The 21,532-nt window shown below is 38.4% G+C and overlaps 3 protein-coding genes across 3 annotated transcripts; 2 read left to right on the forward strand and 1 right to left on the reverse strand.

Annotated features, from left to right (window-relative positions):
• The first annotated feature begins 1,835 nt into the window (after positions 1-1,835).
• LOC106945317 (Ras homolog, mTORC1 binding) lies at positions 1,836-12,407 on the forward strand. Its single transcript, XM_015028916.1, has 8 exons — positions 1,836-2,142; positions 3,327-3,398; positions 7,598-7,665; positions 7,748-7,830; positions 7,906-7,962; positions 8,082-8,129; positions 9,320-9,401; positions 11,615-12,407. Exons 1-8 carry the CDS (start codon positions 2,091-2,093, stop codon positions 11,702-11,704), a joined length of 552 nt encoding a protein of 183 aa, XP_014884402.1. The 5' UTR covers positions 1,836-2,090; the 3' UTR covers positions 11,705-12,407.
• Positions 12,408-13,446: 1,039 nt separating this feature from the next.
• ly97.3 (lymphocyte antigen 97, tandem duplicate 3) lies at positions 13,447-15,351 on the reverse strand. The gene is made up of 4 exons (XM_015028917.1): positions 15,222-15,351; positions 14,921-14,990; positions 13,893-14,015; positions 13,447-13,685 (listed from the first exon to the last, which is right to left on the reverse strand). Exons 2-4 carry the CDS (start codon positions 14,967-14,969, stop codon positions 13,579-13,581), a joined length of 279 nt encoding a protein of 92 aa, XP_014884403.1. The 5' UTR covers positions 14,970-14,990; positions 15,222-15,351; the 3' UTR covers positions 13,447-13,578.
• Positions 15,352-19,113: 3,762 nt separating this feature from the next.
• On the forward strand, positions 19,114-21,532 carry LOC106945319 (gamma-crystallin N-A-like). The gene is made up of 4 exons (XM_015028918.1): positions 19,114-19,223; positions 19,385-19,633; positions 19,992-20,137; positions 21,277-21,532. Exons 1-4 carry the CDS (start codon positions 19,203-19,205, stop codon positions 21,410-21,412), a joined length of 552 nt encoding a protein of 183 aa, XP_014884404.1. The 5' UTR covers positions 19,114-19,202; the 3' UTR covers positions 21,413-21,532.

Below are 21,532 nucleotides of genomic sequence, written 5' to 3' on the forward strand. Positions count from 1 at the left end.
AAATAAGTTGGTTCTGGACCTGGTCACAAGGCTGGGATTTTTAAAATGGTTTTTACTTGAAAATTTGCTAATGTTTTTTTTCTAAAAAAAAAAAAAAAAAAAAAAAAAAAAAAAACCTTTCCTCTTTGGTGACTCATTTCCAGACTGTAATCCTCTCTGTCTGATCCTCAAAGGCCACAAGTAGCAGTCAGGTCGGCAGAGAAGCTAATAGTTAACACTCAGTGACTCACTCAGTTCAGGACTTCTTCAAGCTGTAAAGTCAGGAATCCTCACACAACCGTCCTGAACGCCACTGTTCCCAATTCTGCCCACCGGAGGGCGCTGTCGAGCCCAGCAGGTTTGCCGTCTGATGCAGCTTGTCCAACAAAAGGATGTGTTTTTATATGAAAATGTATTTTATTTGTAACATGTGCATTCACCGATGAATCAAACTAACGGAGAACAGACAAGTTCCTGCTGAGAAACTAGAACTGTTGACACCGAAACACTACTGTAACACCAAGAATCCATCATCATCATCATCATCATCATAGACTGAAGCTGCCAGGATATCACGCGACAGAAGCTGATAATATTAGGCATTTCTGGCCTCTTTACTGTTGTGTCTCAATTACCAGAAGTCATCTACAAGGTTTGTTCCCACAGCTGAAGAGGTTAAACATTATGCCTCTATTTTGCTTTAAGAAACCTTAAACATTGCCTGTCATATGCTGCAACTTAGTTGTATTACATCATAATACTTAATAGCTTAATAAAATATTTGTTTGAATCTGAAGACTCATCTAGTTTCAGGTAATGTTAATGTTCTTGGATATATAATTGTTTTGTTGTGTCTTCTGTTTTGAAAATATTGATTAGAGGTTAATCAACTGGCTTAGAAGAAAAGAAGAAAAAAAGAAGAAAAAGATGTAACTATTCTATTTAACCACCATTTAAAAAAAAATGTGGGGAAGAAATGTACAAAGAGCATTTTTTCCTTTTGCTTCCTTACCAACTTGCCATAAAAATCGGATGTTTTTCTACATAAATAATGCTGAATGACAAAAACATGTATCACACATGAAAGAACAAAACTGTTGTGTGAATGTTTCTCTGTTTATTTGATTCTTAATAACTGGAACATTAAGCATTAAATCTGATGTGCTTGATGATTTTAATGATGGCATATGTTTCATATTCCTTACTTTATTATGTATTCAAGGTGTAAAACACTTTGAATGTACTTGTTGCTGAAATGTGCTTTTCCTATAAACTTGATTACAGCCCTCACATTTAGCATAAAACTATTTTTTTTAGAAGAAAAACTATAAATTATGCTTTTATGCCTCAGAATGCTGAAGGATATTCATGAAGGGATGAACACAAAGTGTACCACCATTTTTGGATTCTTTTTTGTAAAATAGTAAAATATCCTGAATCGTTTTCATTCCCCTTTCTAATTACTCACCACTAGATTATATTTATTTATCTAACATGTAGATGTACAATCCCAACAAAGTGCATTAAAGTTTGTGACTGCATCATAAATAGGGGTTCATTTGTGGTCTGTGGGACGCCTAATCTTATTTTACATTTTTAAGATATGAATCTTGCTTTACTACCACAGATTAAATAATTAATCCTTGTTAGAGCCTGAATTTGTGCTCCCTGACCCTAAAGATATGAATGACATTGCTGTTGACCACCTAGCACGTCATGGAGCGAGTCACAACCAATCACAATGCAGAACTATTTGACGAAAAGCTGTGGCATCCAATCAAAAAGCCAGTAGGCGCAGTTAGGCCTGCCTCTGCTCTTCTTTCGGCCAATCAGACCCAAGCAGTAATTATTTATTCATTAAATTGCAAAGGGGAGTGACGCAGTTATTGTAGATCAGAGGATACTCCATGCTTTTTTATACATGACGTGAAATCGCATTTTTAAAAAAAATCAAATCAAATACAGAATACGTCGAAAAAAAGAGGGTGCCCCGCCGCCATCTGGACGCTGCATGTCGGATCTGAGCTCCCCTTGAATCTATTTGGATGCCATTCCCGCTGGAGGTTGCGGTACAGCCCGAGGACTGGATGTTATAACCGGGAACGGAAAACATGCCGCAGCCAAAGTCACGAAAAATCGCCATCCTCGGGTACAGATCCGTAGGTGAGTTCCCGGCCGGCGCAGCTAACTGGGAGGGATGACTCAGAGAAAGTAACATAGGATGGGACGCTGACAGCAGATCCGTGCGGCCTCTCGACTCGGTATAAGTCCATTATGAGGGCGGTTTACGCCTCCTATAATAGACTTAAATTACAGGCGGAGAAAGATCCGTCACGCAACATCTCTGAACGGGCGAATGAGCGCCACCAGGTGAAACGTGGGCTTGTGTTTATTTTCAGTATAGGCCACGAATGTGCGGTTCAAGGCGGATATATATATATATATTTTTTTTTTACACAAACCGATCATCTGGTTAGGTATCCATCAGTGACCCTCACCCCGGAGCCATGTTAGTCAGTGCCACGCTCCGTAGAGGCCTGGCGGTCCTGTGGATGTGACGCATCACTGCGTGGATTAATGTATCGCATCCGAAACAGAAGAAGCGCAATTTGTATGCGCTGGGAGGATGCTGAGGATGGCAAGATGGCACACGGAGATAACGCGATTAGAGAGCGGCATGTCTGCAGAAACGACAGAGAGCCCGGGTTTCGGATGGTTGCATAAGGTTTCAGCTTAATTCAATACGTTTACAGCGATTCACAGCAGATCTCAGTTGGCACTTTACCAGACAAATAGGTCCAATTCCTATCCAGGTATGCGGAAATGTGTGTAATCAAATGAATCCAGAACAATTCTGTCAGATTTAGAGACTAATTTAATTGCACACAATCTGATTTCGTCCTAATTGTAACACAATGCAGTGAAATTCTTCTTTTTTTAATGAGAGTTGGTGCAAAGTTATGCATCGAATGAAGCCCAGCTGATTCCACTGACTCTGCAGTGATGTCTTATCCTGAGCAGCCATGTGGTAACAGTGGGAAGGAACAGTTTAGTTAACTCGAGTGAGTTAATCTCACGCAGAATAACTGCTTTGGTTAATCAAAAGCAAACATTTGGTTTCTTAGATAATTCAAATGTTTTGTAAGAGCAATAAAGAAGAACTTTAAACAGAAATCTGTTATTTTGTATCATATAGTGTCATGGGGGAAGATATTCAGAAAAGGGGTAACCCGTAAAAGCTTATTGCTAAAGAAGCTGTTTCAGTGCTGTATTCAAGAATAATAATGGAAAATTTAGTGGAAGAAAAAAAAATGTGATTATACCTCATGATAATTTGTATTTTTCAGGAAAGTCTTCCTTGACAATTCAGTTTGTGGAAGGCCAGTTTGTGGACTCCTATGACCCAACAATAGAAAACAGTGAGTATGAATCTTCTGTGATATTTATTCTGATTCTCAGATTCTCATGTAGTTAGCAACCTAGGTGTCATGTTTGTCAACTATAAAAGCCTGTTTGGTTTCAGTGTTTATTTTTATTCGAAGTGGAGCTGAATGATAAGAGGAAAACATGTGAATAAGATTATAGGTTTCAAACATCCCACATTTTTATTTCCCATCTGTTTCATCTTCATCATTCTATCGCTCTCTATGGTCTTGTCCACAATTGTCTACACTGGGTTTGGGGATGAAGGGCAACAAAGGACACACTTTTTTTCATAAAGACATAAAAAGAGAAGAAAACGCAGGTATTTTCCACTGGGACCACAAGTTTGGTTTAAGGATGGTATATAATCTTGCATTCTATTTTAATTCAGTTTTGTGTTTAACTTCTAAGGTAGAAAATAAACAGGAAGGTCCCAGAAATTGGGAAATTTAGGAATTCTTCTAAACCAATATGGTCGCCCTATAAAAACCTTTTTTTTTTTATGTTTTTGTAATGCTTTAGGTCTTAGTAAAAAATTCATACACAAAGTTTTGTCCAACTTCTCTTAATGAGTATGTTTGAAATGACTAAGAAATGCAATTTTCTTTAAATCCATTTAAGAAAAAGTTAAAACGGGTAATTTTAATGTAATACTTTCTGTTTATGGCAATGAATCTGCTTTCTTTAGTTTCAGTTTTATTGATGCATGAGGAAGGACAGCGATGCATAAAAGTACTTATACCAACTGAAATATTTTCTTGGATCTTTACGTGATAGACAAACATAAAGTAGGAAGGAAAAGGACGCGTTGTTTTCAAATGTAATTTTAAACAAATACTTTAATAACTTTATAAATCATAAAAAACAATTACAATGAAAAGGATTTTTAACACATTTGCATCCTTCTAACTGGCTATATTACAATATTTAATACTGCAAATCACCCAGATTTAGGATCCGCTGTGTGGAGTGGAATAGTCTAAAATTTGGGTTTTGTATTTTCCTGGTCTGGATAAATGTTGACAAATTAAATAAATGTTAGAGAATTTGCTTTTCTAGGTTGTATTTCTGGTGATGTTTGGAATCTTAACATGAAACGTGAAAGAAACCGGCACATAATTATGTTTGCAAATGTATATTTTATTATTGTTTTGTCCATTTATTATTCTGATATGTAAATGTTTTATTCTTAAGTCTTTAAATGCTTTTTACACATAATGTAGAGACTGTAAACCAAATCAAGCAATTCAGAGGCATTGTTGCTAATATTTAGGTTTGTTTTCTATCCTGAGATCAAACTATGAGATGGTAACTGACAGTTAATTGAAAATAGTAAAGTAAATAGAAGTTTTGAAATGTGAGTGTTAGTGTTTGCAATATGATTGATGTCACTCAATGCATTTTATGACAGAAGTTCATTTATCCTGTGCATGTTTCCAGTTCCACCAAACCAGCCGTAGAATAATGCATTTCTGTTTCTAGTAGCATTAACTTCTGCGTCTGCTCATGAAGACGCTTCCTGGTGAAAGTCAAGTGGAATAATTTAATTCTCAGTGAGACGGAGTGGAAAAGAGACTCTCACTGTTCATACATCAAAGTTTTGTCTCGTCTTTTTTTATTCCTAGTGAATTGATTAGTCAAGAGGTGGTGCATTCATATGTAATATTGCTGTTATGTTGAGACACGTCAGGGAACCATTCAAAAACCCCGAGAGAAACTTGAAGTTATCCTGCCCAAGAACTTTACATACACTGCGTAAAAAAAAAAGACACATAATCTCTTTTATTGTTGTGTGATAACACATTAAATTAAAACTTTTCTATTTAGGGCGAGTTAAGATTACCTAAATTACTCATATTTGCTTAATGCCACAAAAATGAGATATTTTTTGTAGCTTTCTTCAAAGTTAGAAGCTTATATAAAGTGTGATTTGGGTCACACTTTATATAAGTTTCCTTCCATAAGTTAAAGCTTCTCACTATAGTTTGCTGACACATTCCTGCTGACAGATTGTAAATTTAAGAGCAAAAGTTATATTTAAAGTCAACACTGTGAGCTATTTATATAAAAAAGACAAAGAGCATTGTTGTGTTTGGGTCTTAAACCAAGTAGTGCAGCTTTACTGTTTGGTGTACATTATTATGGTATAGGTTTTAGCAGTAAAGCTTAACCAGTCTGCTTTTTAAATTTTTTTTTACTTTTGGACAAGTTCGTTTTGCACAGGTTTTGCTGCACGGCATGAACTAGATTGGACGATTCGGGGAATCACTAAGAGATCTTTCTGTGATTTTAACTGTGTGATGAAGAGCTGACTGCTCACAATGTCACTTTGGTGCAGTAACTAATAACAAGGGACGTTCTGAAGCATGCAGAACCATTTTTGATCATTCAGATTATGCCTTATCAGTGTTGTGATGTTGCATTTAGTCTGCATGTCTGGTCTCTATGTTTTTTTGGCATGCGACAAAACCCCACATAGGAGTAAAGCGCTCTTTGTCCAGATTTTTTTAAATTAAAGGCAGCTGTAAAATAACTTTTGCTATAAAAAAAATACAACAGCATAATTAAAAAAAAACTCTAAAAGAAAATCAGTGTTCAGCAACTAAAAATGCGTCTAATATAGTCTGCAAGAATCTCTCTCACTCTACTTTTATTTCTCATTGCTTAGCTAAAACACTGCAAAAGTTAGTTGTTTTAAAGTGTTTTTAAAAAGTATATGCATAGACTTTTTTTTTTACAAAATTTTTCACATTTTGTCACCGAGTACCTTTAAGATATTTTATGGAACTGTTAGTGATAAACCAACATGATTTCTTGAGATTGTTTTTCACTCTAACATGGTTTAATCTCAAAGGCCATCACAGAGACTGAATTACTCACAGTAATTTACACCTACGCCACTCTGCCACACTTTTTCCTTCCACTTAACTTTCCATGAATGTGATTTGGTACAACTCTGTGCTAACATCCAGTATGTAAAGCAAATCCCCCCAGTTTGTGGCTTATCGTCCCTGTGGTGAGCGACAGTGAATGTCTCCTGGATAACTGTTAAGTTGGCAGCCTTCCCAATGCCTTCGCCTGACGTTTCTCTATTAAAAACAATTTCTATATGTCTTGCACAATAATTTTCTGAGACAGATATTTTTCGAGTTTTCATTAGCTTTGAGTCATAATCATAAAAAAATAAATGAATAATAAATACTTCATATTTCACCCTGGGTGTCTATGGCAAATAATGAGTTTCAGTTTTTGAATTCACTTGCTAATATAAATAATTATTTACCTGATGTAATAATCTTTGAGACGCAAATGTATTCATTAATTAGGAGATTCTCAATTTTGCGTTTTATTTCGGGGTGTCAGAGCAAACAGGAGGAGTAAACACAAATGAAGAGCACAATGGGCATTTATTTGTATCCTGGCAGAGCAACATATTCATACGATGGATCCTGAGGTTTCCGTGGTTTGATTTTAGCTCTGGTATGATGTCTGGTAATTCCTTTATGATTTTAGCGAGTTGTTATTGGATGACAATGAATCACAAGATTCACCCACCAGGGTGCAATGTTCCCTCTACAATAATGTGTTGAAACATGACACCAACTGATCTGAGACAGAGACAGAGACAGAGAGAGATGGAGCGCGATAGAGCAGATTAATCTGTTATTTCTGACTGGTTTGTGTCTGGACTTCTTCTCACGGTTGCAAAAGTGAACATTGCTCTAAGGCAGTACTTCTTTTTTTTTGTTTTATTTGTGGGACAAACACACCAGTTCATCAACACAAATAATCCCAGACTCCTGAGAGGTCCGGGTCGAAACTTTACCTGCAGGCTGCTTTCCTGCTTTTCCCTCACGCTTTTGCTCGCGTACAGCGCCCTGCGTTGGCTGTGCGCTCGGTTCCGTGTCTATAAATAATCCCCTGGATGCTTAACATGAAGCGGTGTCAGCATTATTAGTGAGATGCTGCAGGATGTGCACCGCCTCTCCGCCGTGATGGATAACCAAACTCGTCTCCAGACAGATATTGGCAGTGCACCGCTGAACTAATTCCACGGTATCAAACTGGATTTACAACTCTGTCTTTAAGTGTGCAGAACAGAGATAAACATTATATTAGGAAGATGTTTTTATCATCCTGGCACAAAATGCATTTAAATGCGCAGTTTCTAAATGTGTTCGTCTTGTCGTTGCAGCATTTACTAAAATGATCACAATAAATGGACAGGAGTACCACCTTCAGCTTGTTGACACAGCAGGGCAGGTAGGACTCCATTACAAGCCTGGTGTCATGTTTCTGTTATAAACCCATTAACTCATTTCTCTGCTGGATGAATCTTTTCCAGGATGAATACTCCATCTTTCCTCAGACATACTCCATAGATATCAACGGTTACATCCTGGTCTATTCTGTTACGTCTAATAAAAGGTGAACGTTCGTCCCCGGCATCCCAGATGGACTCTGTGACCTTTCTAACTGTTCTCTTCATTGTTTTTCTTCCAGCTTTGAAGTTGTTCAAGTTATCCATGAAAAGCTGTTGGACATGGTGGGGAAGGTTCAGTGAGTACCTCCTTTTTTTTTTTTTTTTCTTTTTTGTGGCTTTGCTCTTCTGAGACTTTTTAAATCTCTCTTACACAAATGATGTTGTGGTTTTGTGATATATTTTCTTTTTAATGCAGAGTTCCAATTATGCTTGTCGGAAACAAGAACGACCTACATATGGAACGGTATGTCCCATCATTACAATGTTAGGTTTACTGGAGATTGCTCATCCTCTTCTGTGACAGCATATCAAAGGAAATCCGAAAATCAGACAAAGATAAAGTAAATACAAAAAAGAATTTTATTTATTAAAAAACATAAAAAGAACAAGCTGGATCACTCTGCATGAAAGGATTGTTTAATGCGAAGCGAAATTGTCTCAACTATTCCAAAACTTTCATTTTGGTTTGATTTGTTCTTAAACCAATCAGAGGTGGACTTGATGGTGTGTTTTGGATCGTTTACCAAGCGAACTTGGGCTTCAGGTCAGAAACTGGCAGCTATTTCTCTTCAGAATGTTCTGCTAGAAACTGATTCCATCAGTTTGAAATTTTCAAGGTTCTGAAAGAATAAAACTAGCGCCACCATGTTTGACTGTTGGTATGATGACAATTACACCAGTCCACAGAATATTTTCCCAAAGGTTCTGGGGATAACCAAGACTTTTTTAATTTTTAATTTTTTTTTTTTTTTTTTTCGGCAAATGTGCGACAGGCTTTGTGTTCACTTTGGTCAGCAGTGGTTTTTGGCCGTTGCTGCCCAGTCTCTGTTACTGGTGAATCACTAACACTGGTCGGTCTCAACTGAGGCGAGCGAGATCTGCAGGGCTTTAGATGTTGTTCTGGCTCCTGTTGTGGCCTCCTGGATGAGGTGTTGATGTGTTTTTGGAAATATTCCACAATGAAATGCTTTGTGATTGACTGGTTCACCACCGTGCTCCATGTTTTCTCCCTTTGTGGGTAACGGCTCTCACTTTAGTTTGTTGGCGTCCCAAAAACTCCAGACCAATAAATGTCAGTGACTTTCTTTCATCTGCTCTTGAATTTTTTTTTTTTAGACCACGGCTTAATGAGATGCTCTCTGAGATAGTTGAGCCTACTTCATGATGTCAGACAGGTTCTATTTTAAACTTTTTCCTGATTCCACAGGTCAGTCAGTAATTATGTCAGGTTGTTCCTACAAACACCTGACCAGGGCGTTTCTGGTTTTAATTTGACCTGAAACACAAATGAGAATGACATTTTTTACATTTCCAATTTTGCTGTTCGTGTGCACATCACCCATTTACATCTGCTGACTTCTGAGCTGCTGCAGATGGAGTTTTTTTTAATCTTTCCATTTTCACGTTTGCATGTGTTTTATTTCTCCACATCAGAGTGATCAGCTGTGAAGAGGGGAAAGCATTAGCTGAGTCCTGGAACGCAGCCTTCATGGAGTCCTCAGCCAAGGAGAACCAGGTAGAAAATGTTCATGTTTGCTGATAAAAGTTCCTGATTTTTTTTTTTCCCCCCACAAGTGTTCGTTCAACTTCCTCACTTAATCACAATTAGTTTAATGAAACTCATAATTGAGTTGGAATCGCAAAACATCATGTCACTTTTTTTTTTGTTAAAATTTAGTAAAATTATTTTTATGTAAAAACAAAAACCTTAAAGAATAATATATGACAAATTATTGCAAATTTTTATTCATACAATTATGTCAATTTGTGTCAGGTATAACTGACATTTGATTTTAACACAGCAGAAAAAAATGAGAATGAGAGGCTAAACGACAAAACATGACATAAAGGTTCAAAGAGAAGTATACAGACACATTCAACAAATTGGAATATTACTGAAAAGTCCATTTGTTCTAGGAACTTTATCCCTACATTACACACACAAATGGATGTTTGAATGCCTTTATTTCTGTTAATTATGATGATTTCCACTTACAGCTAATGAAATCATGACATTTAAAATTACAACATTACGTCAGACTGTCATGCAGTGCGGTTGTAGAATGGTGAGGATGGAAGTGGAGGGTTCACTGCAGTCATCATGATGGTTTCAATGATGACATACAAAAATTCAAAAATCCAGGCAGCACAGGTGAGCAGAAGGCGAGGAGCTTAGAACTGGTAGCAACTGGAATAACTAAAAAAAAACAACAACAACAAAAAAACAGGCACTGGGGCGTCACATCCGGATAAACCAAAACCTTACACAGACCAATAGAAAAAATATTTTTAAACACAGGTCAGTGAAAAGTATGTTTAGTACATGCTTAAAAGTTATTTTCAGAAGATACGTTTAATCTGACAAATGAATCGATATTCTAAATCACTGAACATAATTGTAATCGTCAACCTTAACTCACTGTTGTGCTAAATCTCTTATCTACTGTGTTTGTATTTGTTACTTCTCATGTAAACAACGTCAGACCGCTCCAGCTCAAAACGCATCATACTCGTCGTTCTGATTTGGTGGACGTTGGACCAAAGTGTCTCATCGAACCTCGTCCATCCGTCTCTGCTGTGCGACTGAAGGATGCTTTTGTTGAGCAGCGTTTCTGCTCCACGCCTGATTTCTCGATGAGAAGCCTCCCTTCTATTAGTCGTGCCGCTCGCAGTCGTTCGTCAGCTGTTTCAGAACGATGACCCTGCTGCAACACGACTGGCTTACGGTGAATTAAGCGAGCGCCACCGTCTGATTTAAATTCCACTTCATCCAGCTCAGAGGCACTTTACGCCGCTCCGCCTACATGAACTAAAGCAGCAGGTGTGCTTGAAGACGCCCACACAGTCTGTGTTCGGAGGCCCTGCGGCTTCGCACTTGTCATGTCTGCATTGTGTTTCCTGCCTTCGAGTGGACGAAAAGTCACTCAGGCACAACTGCATAATGCCTCATACTATTCACAGCTTCCCCTTGTTTAGAAGAGAAATAACAGCCTCTTTCAAGTCCAAAGCACAACAAAGCAACAAACGGAAGGCTGTGCTTTTGAGAAAGTTGCATTACGATATAAAATTGGAGACATGCACCTCCATAAAGACAAATGTTTCAAAATAAAACTAAAATATCGATGATGTGAAAGTCGAGTAATGAAAATAAGTAACAGAGACAAAAAAAAAAAAAAGCTTTTGAGATTGCAGCAGAAAAATGAAACATGCAGCAACATAAAACCACAAAAGGAAAGAAAATTTGAAAAGTAACAACTGAAAAAGAGAAGTTAAAAATTTCAGGAGAGCAATGTTTTTTTTTTTTTTTTAAGTTTATGGAACAAATGGAACACCAAAACAAATAATGTTTTATAAAATATATTTAGATTATTACATATCCACTATTTACTCACACTGTATACCTACAGTAAAATTAGCATATAGAAATAAATCTGATATGGCAAAATGTCTGCTTTGCATACCCCAAAAGATCAGAAAGACTAAAAACGTTTGTGACCCGCTGCGTGTTGAACTACTTAGATTTTCTCACCACACAAATATCTTCAGGTAGTCAATGAATCTGCTTTTCAAATGCAGTCAGACGCAGTGGGTCACGGTTTCAAAACTAACCGCCGAGTGTTGTAAATGAAAGTCACGGACTCCATGAAGGGTTGAAAGTTCAGCATGTGCCAAGTGCAGCATTTGACGTTGTTCCGCATGTGCTTGTCGCTCTCTCTGTCGCTCCCTCAGACGGCCGTGGAGGTTTTCCGCAGGATGATCTTGGAGGCGGAGAAGATGGATGGAGTGCAGCCTGTAAAAAACCCCTGCTCCATGATGTAGAGCCGCCCAATCAACACACAGGACACTGCACTGGGAAATCCCGTTACTTGAAGGCTAGCCGCCAGTTCCCCTCCACCTCAGCTGAGTCTACGCCCCTTCCTCAACCAGGGTCCTAAATACCCAAAAGTGTCTATTTATGGCTCTGATTCCACTGTCATTATCAGTATTCCCCATCCCCCCTTTCTGTCATCCTCGTTTTTCTTTGTGTGTGTGATTAAAAAACATGGATGGGTGGTTATTCTCTTGTCTTAAATCTCGCTCAGGCCACCTTTCCATATCTGTGCTCAGCACTGATGCAAAACCTGAAACAGTTGGTATGGATGTATCAGAACAAATATTTGTAGCTAGGAACAGAAATAGTAAGCTTGATGCATCTTAGCTTTTCCCCTGCACAGCTTCCATATAAGACCGCAGCCCCGTTTAAATGACAAGATAAAAGAATTGTGGTGTTTGCTGCGTATATGAAAAGAGTCAGATTAACAAATCTTTATTCTGATATATTGCCAGCTGTGTGGGCCTCTCTGATGTACACCTTTTCTACTTCATCACCTCGCAGTTCCCACGTCCCTCAGTTAGTTTCCCATTGGTTACTGTCAGCCAAAATTAAAATAATAATAATAAAATCTGCATTCATTTTCTAATGTTGAAAATGTTGTACAAATGTTTTTGATTGTAATCATTAAAGCAAAAAGTGGTTATGTAAGCAGCATGGTCCGTGGTTTATTCAGATGGATCTTTGTTAGAAAATTTGATGCTGCTGAACATTCAGGGTTTTTTTTTAATGTGCTTATCTGCAAATATGAAAGAGAGAAGGGATGATAAAATCATGTGTGAATCAGTAAAACTAAGTTTGTTTCTTGTCCAGGTAAATCCTGCTATAGTTTTTTTTTTTTTTTTTTTAGAGAAGTGTTATTTAAGTACAGCAATCTAAATCTAAAATTACATTTTTGATCCAACATATTTACAGTTGACTTCAGAAGTTTACATTTACCCGTTATTCAATGATTCCTTACAACTGTTCCGTTTTGGCAGTGGGATAATTATGCAACATAGACCTTCAATTATTAAAAAAAAACAAAAAAAAAACAAGAGCTACATTTTTTAAAATCTACTGTTAAATCCATACAGTTTGAATAAACTGTAGTTTAAAATGTAAATACAGCCTCACTAATGTTTAGATATGCCTCTTTGCAGGTTGCAGAGAATAGAAACGTTTTTGGAGTCGTCAATATGCTTCTGGTTTGAAATAATTCAAACCTGCTTGCTTTTGCAATGTTTAAGCAAATATAAATCCTTTCATTGTGTGGAGGCCATTTCTAGAAATCAACTTGATTAAATAAGCTCTACAAAAAAAACAAAAAACAAAAAAAAAGAGTAGACGTGGTGACTTGGATGACTCCAAATAATCAATTAGAGGGAGTGGCATTAATATTCATTATCAGACAAAATCCCCCCCCCCCTGCCCAAAATTCAAACTTAAAAAACTTATTTATGTTTAAAAATTACTGCATTTTTCTCCTGTAAGCAGATGGATCCTGCAAACAACAACAACTATAACAACAAAAAACAAATTTGTTTAAATCATTTAAAGCTCAAAATTGCTTTAGACATTAAAATCGATGATGAATGTGTGGAATTTTCTGGTGGGAAGTGTAAAAAACAAGCATGTCCTTTTGATACAAAAATAAAGCCTCGTCAGCCTGTTCAAATAAAAATGAAATAACAATAAAGAGAGGCACACATTTTTCTCCTTTTTCACTCTTTTATTCATCAGTGTCTTTACCAAATGCCCACAGAAGCTGCAGTCTGCCTTGGGACCCATTCACGGTTACAGCCTTGATGCCCAGCTGGACACTTTCCTTTAATTTGGAATTTTAAAAGGTGTTGCACATGTCTTTGGTGCAGCACTTTACATCTATGTAGGCGTTCGCCGCAAGCATTTTGCAGTCCGAGTAGGCAATGCACCTCCGAAAATGGCCAACTATGGACAGAAACACAAAGAAAGATTTGGTTTAAGTCTAATAAGAACATGCTGCAGTCCAACAGGCTACGTTTGACATTTCCAGGTATTTAACCTAAAATTCCTGCTTCTTTGCACTTCTGTGCACATACTGAAAGTTCAAATATTTTATTTCGTCCCTGTTGAAGCTATACGAGTTTTTGGTGGTTTTGACTTTGAGAAACTCACATGGTTGTCGGAGGAATCTGGCAGCAATACAGGCGTCCTTATTTGGTTCACAAGTCTCAACAGAGGTGTGGCAGGTTCCTCCGGCCCGACTTGGGACGCAGCGATGGCAGTCCAGAGCTCCGCCTGGAAACAGAAGCAAAGATTTCACTTTTGTTTGTTTTTTTTAGGGATTTTTAAAATGTGTCTAATTACATATGAATGATGATGTTTTATGCCAGCAACGTTTATTGATTAAAAATAGAAACATATTCATCGTCTCTTGCAAAAGGGTTCAAACCCAGTGAAACTTCTCACATTTGTCACCTTTACCACAGACTTTGCTGTATATTTTCTTGTGATGGACCATTGTTCCCAGTAAAATCTGAAAAGTGTGGTGTTACACAACGCTATGTAGAATCTTTTAGTATCTCTATCCTCCATTTTCACATCCAGACTAACATTCTTACCTGCTCGGTGAAATAGCTCAAGCTCAGTCAGATTGGTGTGAATAGCAATTTTACAGTCTTGAAACTGATTCTGAAATAGATTTTTTCACTGGACTTTGACTGGGCCATTCTAACATGAGCTAAACCACTCCACTTCTGCCCCAGTCTCAAATCTTTTGCTTCATTGTAACAAGTTTTCCTTCACGTTGGCTTTGTTTTTCATTTTCTCATCAATTCTGACCAGCTTCCCTGTCCCATGTAGAAAGGCAGCCCCACAGCATGACACTGCCACCACCATGTGTAACAATGAGTATTGTGTTGAGTGTTACTATTCTCCTGCAGGATATGAGAGCTTCATGTTTATCTCATCTGAACAGAGCACCTGGTCAGATGCATGCCACACTTTTCAGCTAAAAAAAGAGAAAACCTTCTATCATTTTCTTTTGTTAAGGCAAAATAAAATGTGGCAAAGTTCAAGCAGTGTGAATACTTGTGCAAGGTGGTGTACGTTGATGTCGTAATTTATTGCAGAAAGGTACTTCTCCATACTGTTGCATAGCAGCAGGTTGTATTTGTCCAGTGGACAATCAGTGACAGACTCACCAGCTGTAAACAGCAGGACGAGGGCTAATGCCAGGATCAACAACTTCATTTTCCTGCTCTGCTCTGCAGTCTGATCCAGAGAAACAACACACAACATGAACAGTGTTTCAAAATCTACAGTTTTCATAGCAAAGCAAACAAACAAAAAAACAGCTAAATGAATTCAAACAGTCTGTTCTAGTCAGACGTGAGCTGATTTCTGTTTTACAAAGTTCAAATTAAGCGGATTGTTAAACTGACGTCTTCTTCCTTTAAACATTTAGATTAAAATTGTTGCGTTTATTCAAATCCATGTACATACCTCACTGGTTTGTCTGCTTCAGTTTCTGTCAACGACTGAGGTGCACAGTGACCTTTCCTCTTTTTATACTTCTCCATACTCCAGTCCTGTCATGGTTACGCCCCATTAGGTATAATATCTCTGTTAAGTCTGTGTGCTCAGCTCCTCACTGTGTCCAGGGTTTTCCCAATGCATTATGCAAGAGCAGTCGACTCCTACCTCAGGATGAAGTTGTCACAGATAACAATGTCTGCATTCGTCTTTAGGCTGGATGTGACTAAAGCCAAAGACAATGTGTGTTTGCTTTGGGAAGATTATGGCAGACAAAGTAGAGCTGGCTCACGTTCACCTTTAAAACAAATATCATATAAGAGTCAAAAGTTGGACTTCAAAATCCCTGGATTTTTTTTTTTTTTTTGTAATAAATCAAAATGTATAATTAGGGAAGTGATGTTGTTCAGTTATACTTAGTTTATCCGTGAAACCTGTGACTGACAATAAAGTATCACTGCATTCTAAAGTAGTTTGCATTTCTATTGTGAGGTTCCTGAAAATCCCTGGGACGTTGCTTCCTTCTGTGATTCATGTTACAGCTCATTTTTCATTCTTTTCTAACATTGACCCATTTTAGCTGAGGCGTCTTTATAACATTTGGGCGGATGAAATATCTCTGAATTGGGTCCATCTGAGGGAAAATGTCACACCCTGGCTTAAATTACTCCTTTAGTAAATGTCAAGTCCAATTAGAGTATTTAAAAAGTCTTTATTTATTTATTTATTTATTTATTTATTTGCTGCTGATAAAATTGAAGTAAAACAAAGGAAAGTGAAAGCAAATATTGCATAGCCAAGATACCAGCAAAATAAGCAGCTGGTCAAAAAGGCAGGGGTCCCCCCAAAAAAAGAAAAATTCACACATCAGGTTTATAAATGTAAATGTAGACATTAATGATAATAATAACAAATATTATGTGGGTTTTATTTAATTATCACTGGAGCCAACTCCAAAGAGTTTAAACATTTTCAGCACAATCAACAAAACCTCAGATATGAAGATAAATTGTTTAGAACTACTTTGACAGCAGCAATAAGAACATTGGTCCATAATCAAAAGTGTATGGACCAGTTTTATAGAATAAGATGTAAATCAATATTCTGTTAATTATTGCCCTTCTTTTCTCAGTCAGTACTGATTAATGAGTTCTAGAAGCCACAATCTAATACAAGCATTTTTTTAAAAGATGATTATCAATATAAATATGTACCCTTTAACTAAAGTACTATGAGAAAGCACAGATCATGTCCAGGCTATTCATGCCTGAGGCGTCGATGTTTTTCCTCTTTGCCCTGCTGTTCCTGCTGCTTCTCGCTCTCCTAAAGCTCTCCAAGCTAATGGGAAGCCTTTACACCTGAGCTCTATCTCCTCATCAGACTGGCATTAAGAGAGGATTTGACAGGTGTGTATGACATTTGTGTATTTGTGGTAACCTTCCAATGGCTTGCTCCTTGTGTCTCTGTTCTGTGGTCTAGATTTGTGCTCCTTATTCTCACTCTGAGTTTCCTCTGCGGATGCTCGGTTTTCTTTTGGGAAACTCCAAGGCAAACTTTCAGTGCCTACTTGGATTCCTGGTTTTCTCCACAGACTTCTGCTTCAAAGCCTCGCCTCAGGTCATCCTGTAATTATCACCTCTCCCTGTCTGCCCTCCAACGCAACCTCTGGACTTGAATGTAAAATCCTGGAAAGAGACATTCCTATGATCTTATTCAGCTCAATCATTTAACTCAGTCCTCCTTTGTACCTCCACCAACGCTAGTCGCCCTGTGCCTCTCCTCCCAGAAAATTTCCCAGACTGATAACAAGTTATCTGTTTGTGTTTAATAAATTTAGCAGTTTTTACCAGCTTGCACAACCCATAAAGTTATAATTTAATATAGTATATGATTTGCAAATCTTTTAAATCGTAAACGATAAAATCAGCTGTCTGTGTGACACAAGAATAGATTTCCACTGAAGGATTTTCAGAAAGTAGATTTTAAAAAGCTGCTCTGTGTGCTTTAGGGTCAATGTTGCAACAAGAACCGTTGGTCAACTGACAATAACACAAACCATGCCACATCTGTGGCAGCATGTTGGAGTAGCTCTGTAATTTCATTGAGATTTTTCTTTTGGCAACCATAGCAACACAATGTTTAAACAGGGAGGAGCAGAATAATATTGGAAAAGCTGAAATAAAACCACAACTAGAGCCAATATTTAGTTTTCCTTTGGGATTAATAAAGTATTTTTGAATTTGAATCTGAATATGAGCAGATTTGCTCTACAGCAGTCTGTATATGAGTGAAGTCAAATATTTTTGGAGTTCACGCTCTACAGGCACTAAACGCTACATCTGCTTCGATGCTGCATCCGTCTGAATGTACCTTTCAGAATGAGCTGTTGTAAGGCTTCAGGTCACTTTAAATCTAAATTAGCTGCTGCTGGCCACCCCCCACCCCCAACTCAACGTTTGCACTTGTACTTCAAATTGCTTCAAATATGTCTGTGCAATAATGTAACCATACATCTCTGAAAAACAGAAGTATAGCCTTCTGCACAATCAACAAGAATGCAGACAGTGGTTTAAAGATGGTAAGTCAACAACAAAACACTTATCTTGTCCAGCAGCCATTGTACAGAGCATACAGCGGTAAAACCAGCTGACCAAACACCCTGGAGAAAATCTTAGGTTGCTAGATAATGGGCGGCATTCTGCTGGGGTTACTAGGTAACAGGACTGGGTTTAACTGGGATTGCTAGGTGAGGGACAGTGCATGCTGATGTGACGTTACATTCAGAAGGTTTTTGAAATAAAACACTTGTTTCCAGACATGAAAAAACATTACATTATTGCTAAAAAATGGCTGGGTGTTTTTTGGAAGTATTTCAGTACAAAGAAAATGCTAAATGGGAATTTTGCATAATAGGTCCCATTACAACCAACAGACTAAGGACTGCCTAGAGACCCAAATACCTATGAAGTAGTTCCACCCAAAACCTGGACAATTTATTCTCCGCAGAAGAAGAAGTCTAATAAGCAACCCATCCAAGCACCCACCAACACTTTGCCTACAATTGCCTGCACCCTCTCTGGTCACCACCCCGGCCACAGCAGCCACTTGGACCCAAGCCAGACCATAAGACAAAGGCAAGAGAACCCCCTGAACTAACACAGACAGAAAACACACACATATGGCCCCCGACCACCCACAAAAAACACAGAAAACCACAAACCACAACAGACCCAGCCCCCAGAGAGAATACAGGTGATCACAGCAATACAGAGCCGATGAACCTGCCCTGCCCCTAACTCAGATCATCACCCCTATGCCCAGTATCCCTTACCTTAACCCTGGTATAGTGTTTGATGTTGTGACTATGAGGCTGCATCCTAGGTTTTCACAGGTCAAGGTCTAAATTTATCCAGAAATCTCTGTGGATCAGTGGACGAGAAACATCAACACAGAGGGATCCCGAGAAAATAGCAGCTGGGCTATCTGGTTTCGACAGAGACATTCAGGTTGCTGAATAAATAGTTTGAAACTGCCTTGGGAGCCTCATTGGCGCTGCTTGTCAGAGGATGGTTTATTGTTAGAGTTGTTCCTGCCCTCTAACCTCTGCTCCTCCGGGTTGTTTTCCATTCCATGCCCCCTCATTTGGACGTGTCCCAACTGTTACACTGCAACCCCCGGCAAAGTCCAGCATCACTCCCAAAGCCCAATCAAAGCAGAATCTCACCCAGTCCATTGTTTTGCCCTCCTCTCGGGGTAAACTCCAATATCAGCAGTGACACATGTAAGGGAAAGTGTCCATTTGGCAAAATGTCTAAACCCCTCCATTGTTGTGCTTTTGTTGTGTCTGCCTCGCGATGCCGGCAGTCTCTCTGTCCGCCGTATATATCTCAGAGTCCAGAATTCCCCCCTCTTGAATTGTGTGAATAGTTTGGAGGACTTTAACAGTGGAAAATGTCTCAGTACTCAGGAAAGGTGAGTACCAGTTGAAGGAGCCCTTTCCCCCCCAAATTTTTACTAATCCTGTTGATTTGCACAGTCAAACATACATATATTAAGACATTCCAAACATGTGAGACGGAAAAGTAACATTTTTGAAAAAAAAATTGACTTTCCTTATTAAATGGTGAAAACAGATTGTGCTCTACGAGGGCAAATGCTTCACCGGCAGGAAGCTGGAACTCTGCAGCGACTGCGACAACTTTCAGGACCGAGGTTTTATGAACAGGGTCAACTCTGTCCGTGTGGAAAGCGGTGCCTTTGTCTGTTTCGACCATCCTGACTTCAAGGGCCAGCAGTACATTCTGGAGCATGGAGAGTACCCCGAATTCCAGCGCTGGAATGCTCATAATGATCACATGGGCTCATGCCGACCAATCAAGATGGTGAGTTTATGTGTGTGTGTTTGAAGGAGACCCCTGGGGCAGAGAAATATTCAGCCGGTAAAATAGATTCAGCATCATTTGTTTGACAAAAAGAACAAAAAAAAGTCTTAGCCTAATTAAATAGCAGAACCTTACACATTACAGGTGCTAAAGAAATGGTATTTAATGGAAGGAGCACCAGAGGACTCCAGCTCTTCAGAAACAGACTTTCTCATATCTTCCTCCACACATCTATAGGTGCACACATAATGCAGCTTCTGTCACGAAACGGGCTCGGTCATTTACAGAAAGAAAAAGTCTAACCTTGCTGTAAAATGACTCAGCCAGGATGCACTTCTGCTTCTGTTTACCTCCCCAGCACGGCGAGCACTACAGGTTGGAGATGTTCGAGGGAGACAACTTTGCCGGCCAGTGTGTGGAGCTGTGTGACGACTGTCCGTTTCTGCAAGCGCGAGGTCTGACCAAGAACTGTGTCAACTCCATGAAGGTTTATGGAGATGGAGCGTATGTATCTTTAACCCTTTCTTCCATGGCTTTTGTATTGTGCTTTGTTCTGATGTGTTTTCATTCATCTGCAGGCATTAGTTAATAATTACTCAAGAGAATATATTCAGACTGAAGAACATTTATGGAAACAAATTAATAGGACTTTATCGTGAAAACTTTAAAATATTACGCATATATAATGTGAATGCATATTTTACTACTTTACAATACTGTGCAATATCATGAAACTCTGTCTGCTCCTGTTCCTTTTGATTCTTTGTTCTTGACCGTTTAAACCCTTCGTTCTTCTTCATGTACTTACAAACAAAAAGCATTTTTAAATCAGAGGAGCATTAATTTGTTGGCCAATGCTTAAAAGCTTCAACTACCATAACATCTAGAGAGATTCATTAGTTGTCTCACTAATTGGAAAGGAAAAGTTACATTAAAAAATTTATTAAAAGCCCTAAGAACTCCTCTGATTTTAATTCAACATTGTACGTTGCATAAAATCTCAGCCTTTTTTTTTTATCATTCCCTGTCTTGTATTTTATGCACTCTATAGATAATGGAGTGATGTTTTTTACTGCTACATTAATTTCTCAGATAATAGGATTGGGCCTGGAGCATTGCTGTGTCTATAACTGTGTAGCATTTTACTTTGTTATTAGATAGCCTAAATGTGGCATTAACACTGTCTTACATTCTTTTAGCTTTTCCTAAACATTTATGGAGCTACTCACTTCTGTCATCATACACTTCATCTTGTGCTAGCATCCAGTGAAAACAAATAACTGCACTTCCTCAGAACCCTTTGTGGTCTGATTGCTTGTTTATAATCCTCTTAAAGTCTAATTCACTATTCTGACTCTGAGAGAACTAATTTTGAAGAATCTATTGCTAATTTTCTTACAGGCCAGTATCTTCATTTCTATCTCTTCTCAAATTGGTTGTTTTGGTAATAGTTTTCCAACTTATCGCGTTAATCACTAGTAAATGTACTCACTTTAAGATATAAAGAAACTGGTTTCTTTCTGTAATTCAGTGGCTTTACAAAATTGGAGGGGAAAATAATCACACTCTGTGCATTTAGTGAATTCTTCCTTCAGCTTGTGCATTTTTAATTTTTTAATTTTTTTTTTTTACTCTCCAAACAGCTGGGTGTTGTACGAGGAGCCGAACTATCGTGGCCGCATGTACATCGTGGAAAGAGGAAACTTCTGCAGCCATAAGGAGTGGCAGGCAGAGAATCCCACTATCCAGTCTGTTCGCAGGGTGGCCAACTACTTCTAAACCTGCCTCCACATCGGAGGCAGAACGATCGACTGCTCACGGAGTAAATGTGCCACGCTTTCAGGATATATCTCACAGACTCTGTGGAGGTGTAGAATAATAAAACAAGTGGAAAATGTT

The sequence above is a fragment of the Poecilia latipinna genome, unplaced genomic scaffold (assembly GCF_001443285.1).
Source record: "Poecilia latipinna isolate Pla-1442-1.1 unplaced genomic scaffold, P_latipinna-1.0 Scaffold139, whole genome shotgun sequence".
NCBI lineage: Eukaryota > Metazoa > Chordata > Actinopteri > Cyprinodontiformes > Poeciliidae > Poecilia > Poecilia latipinna.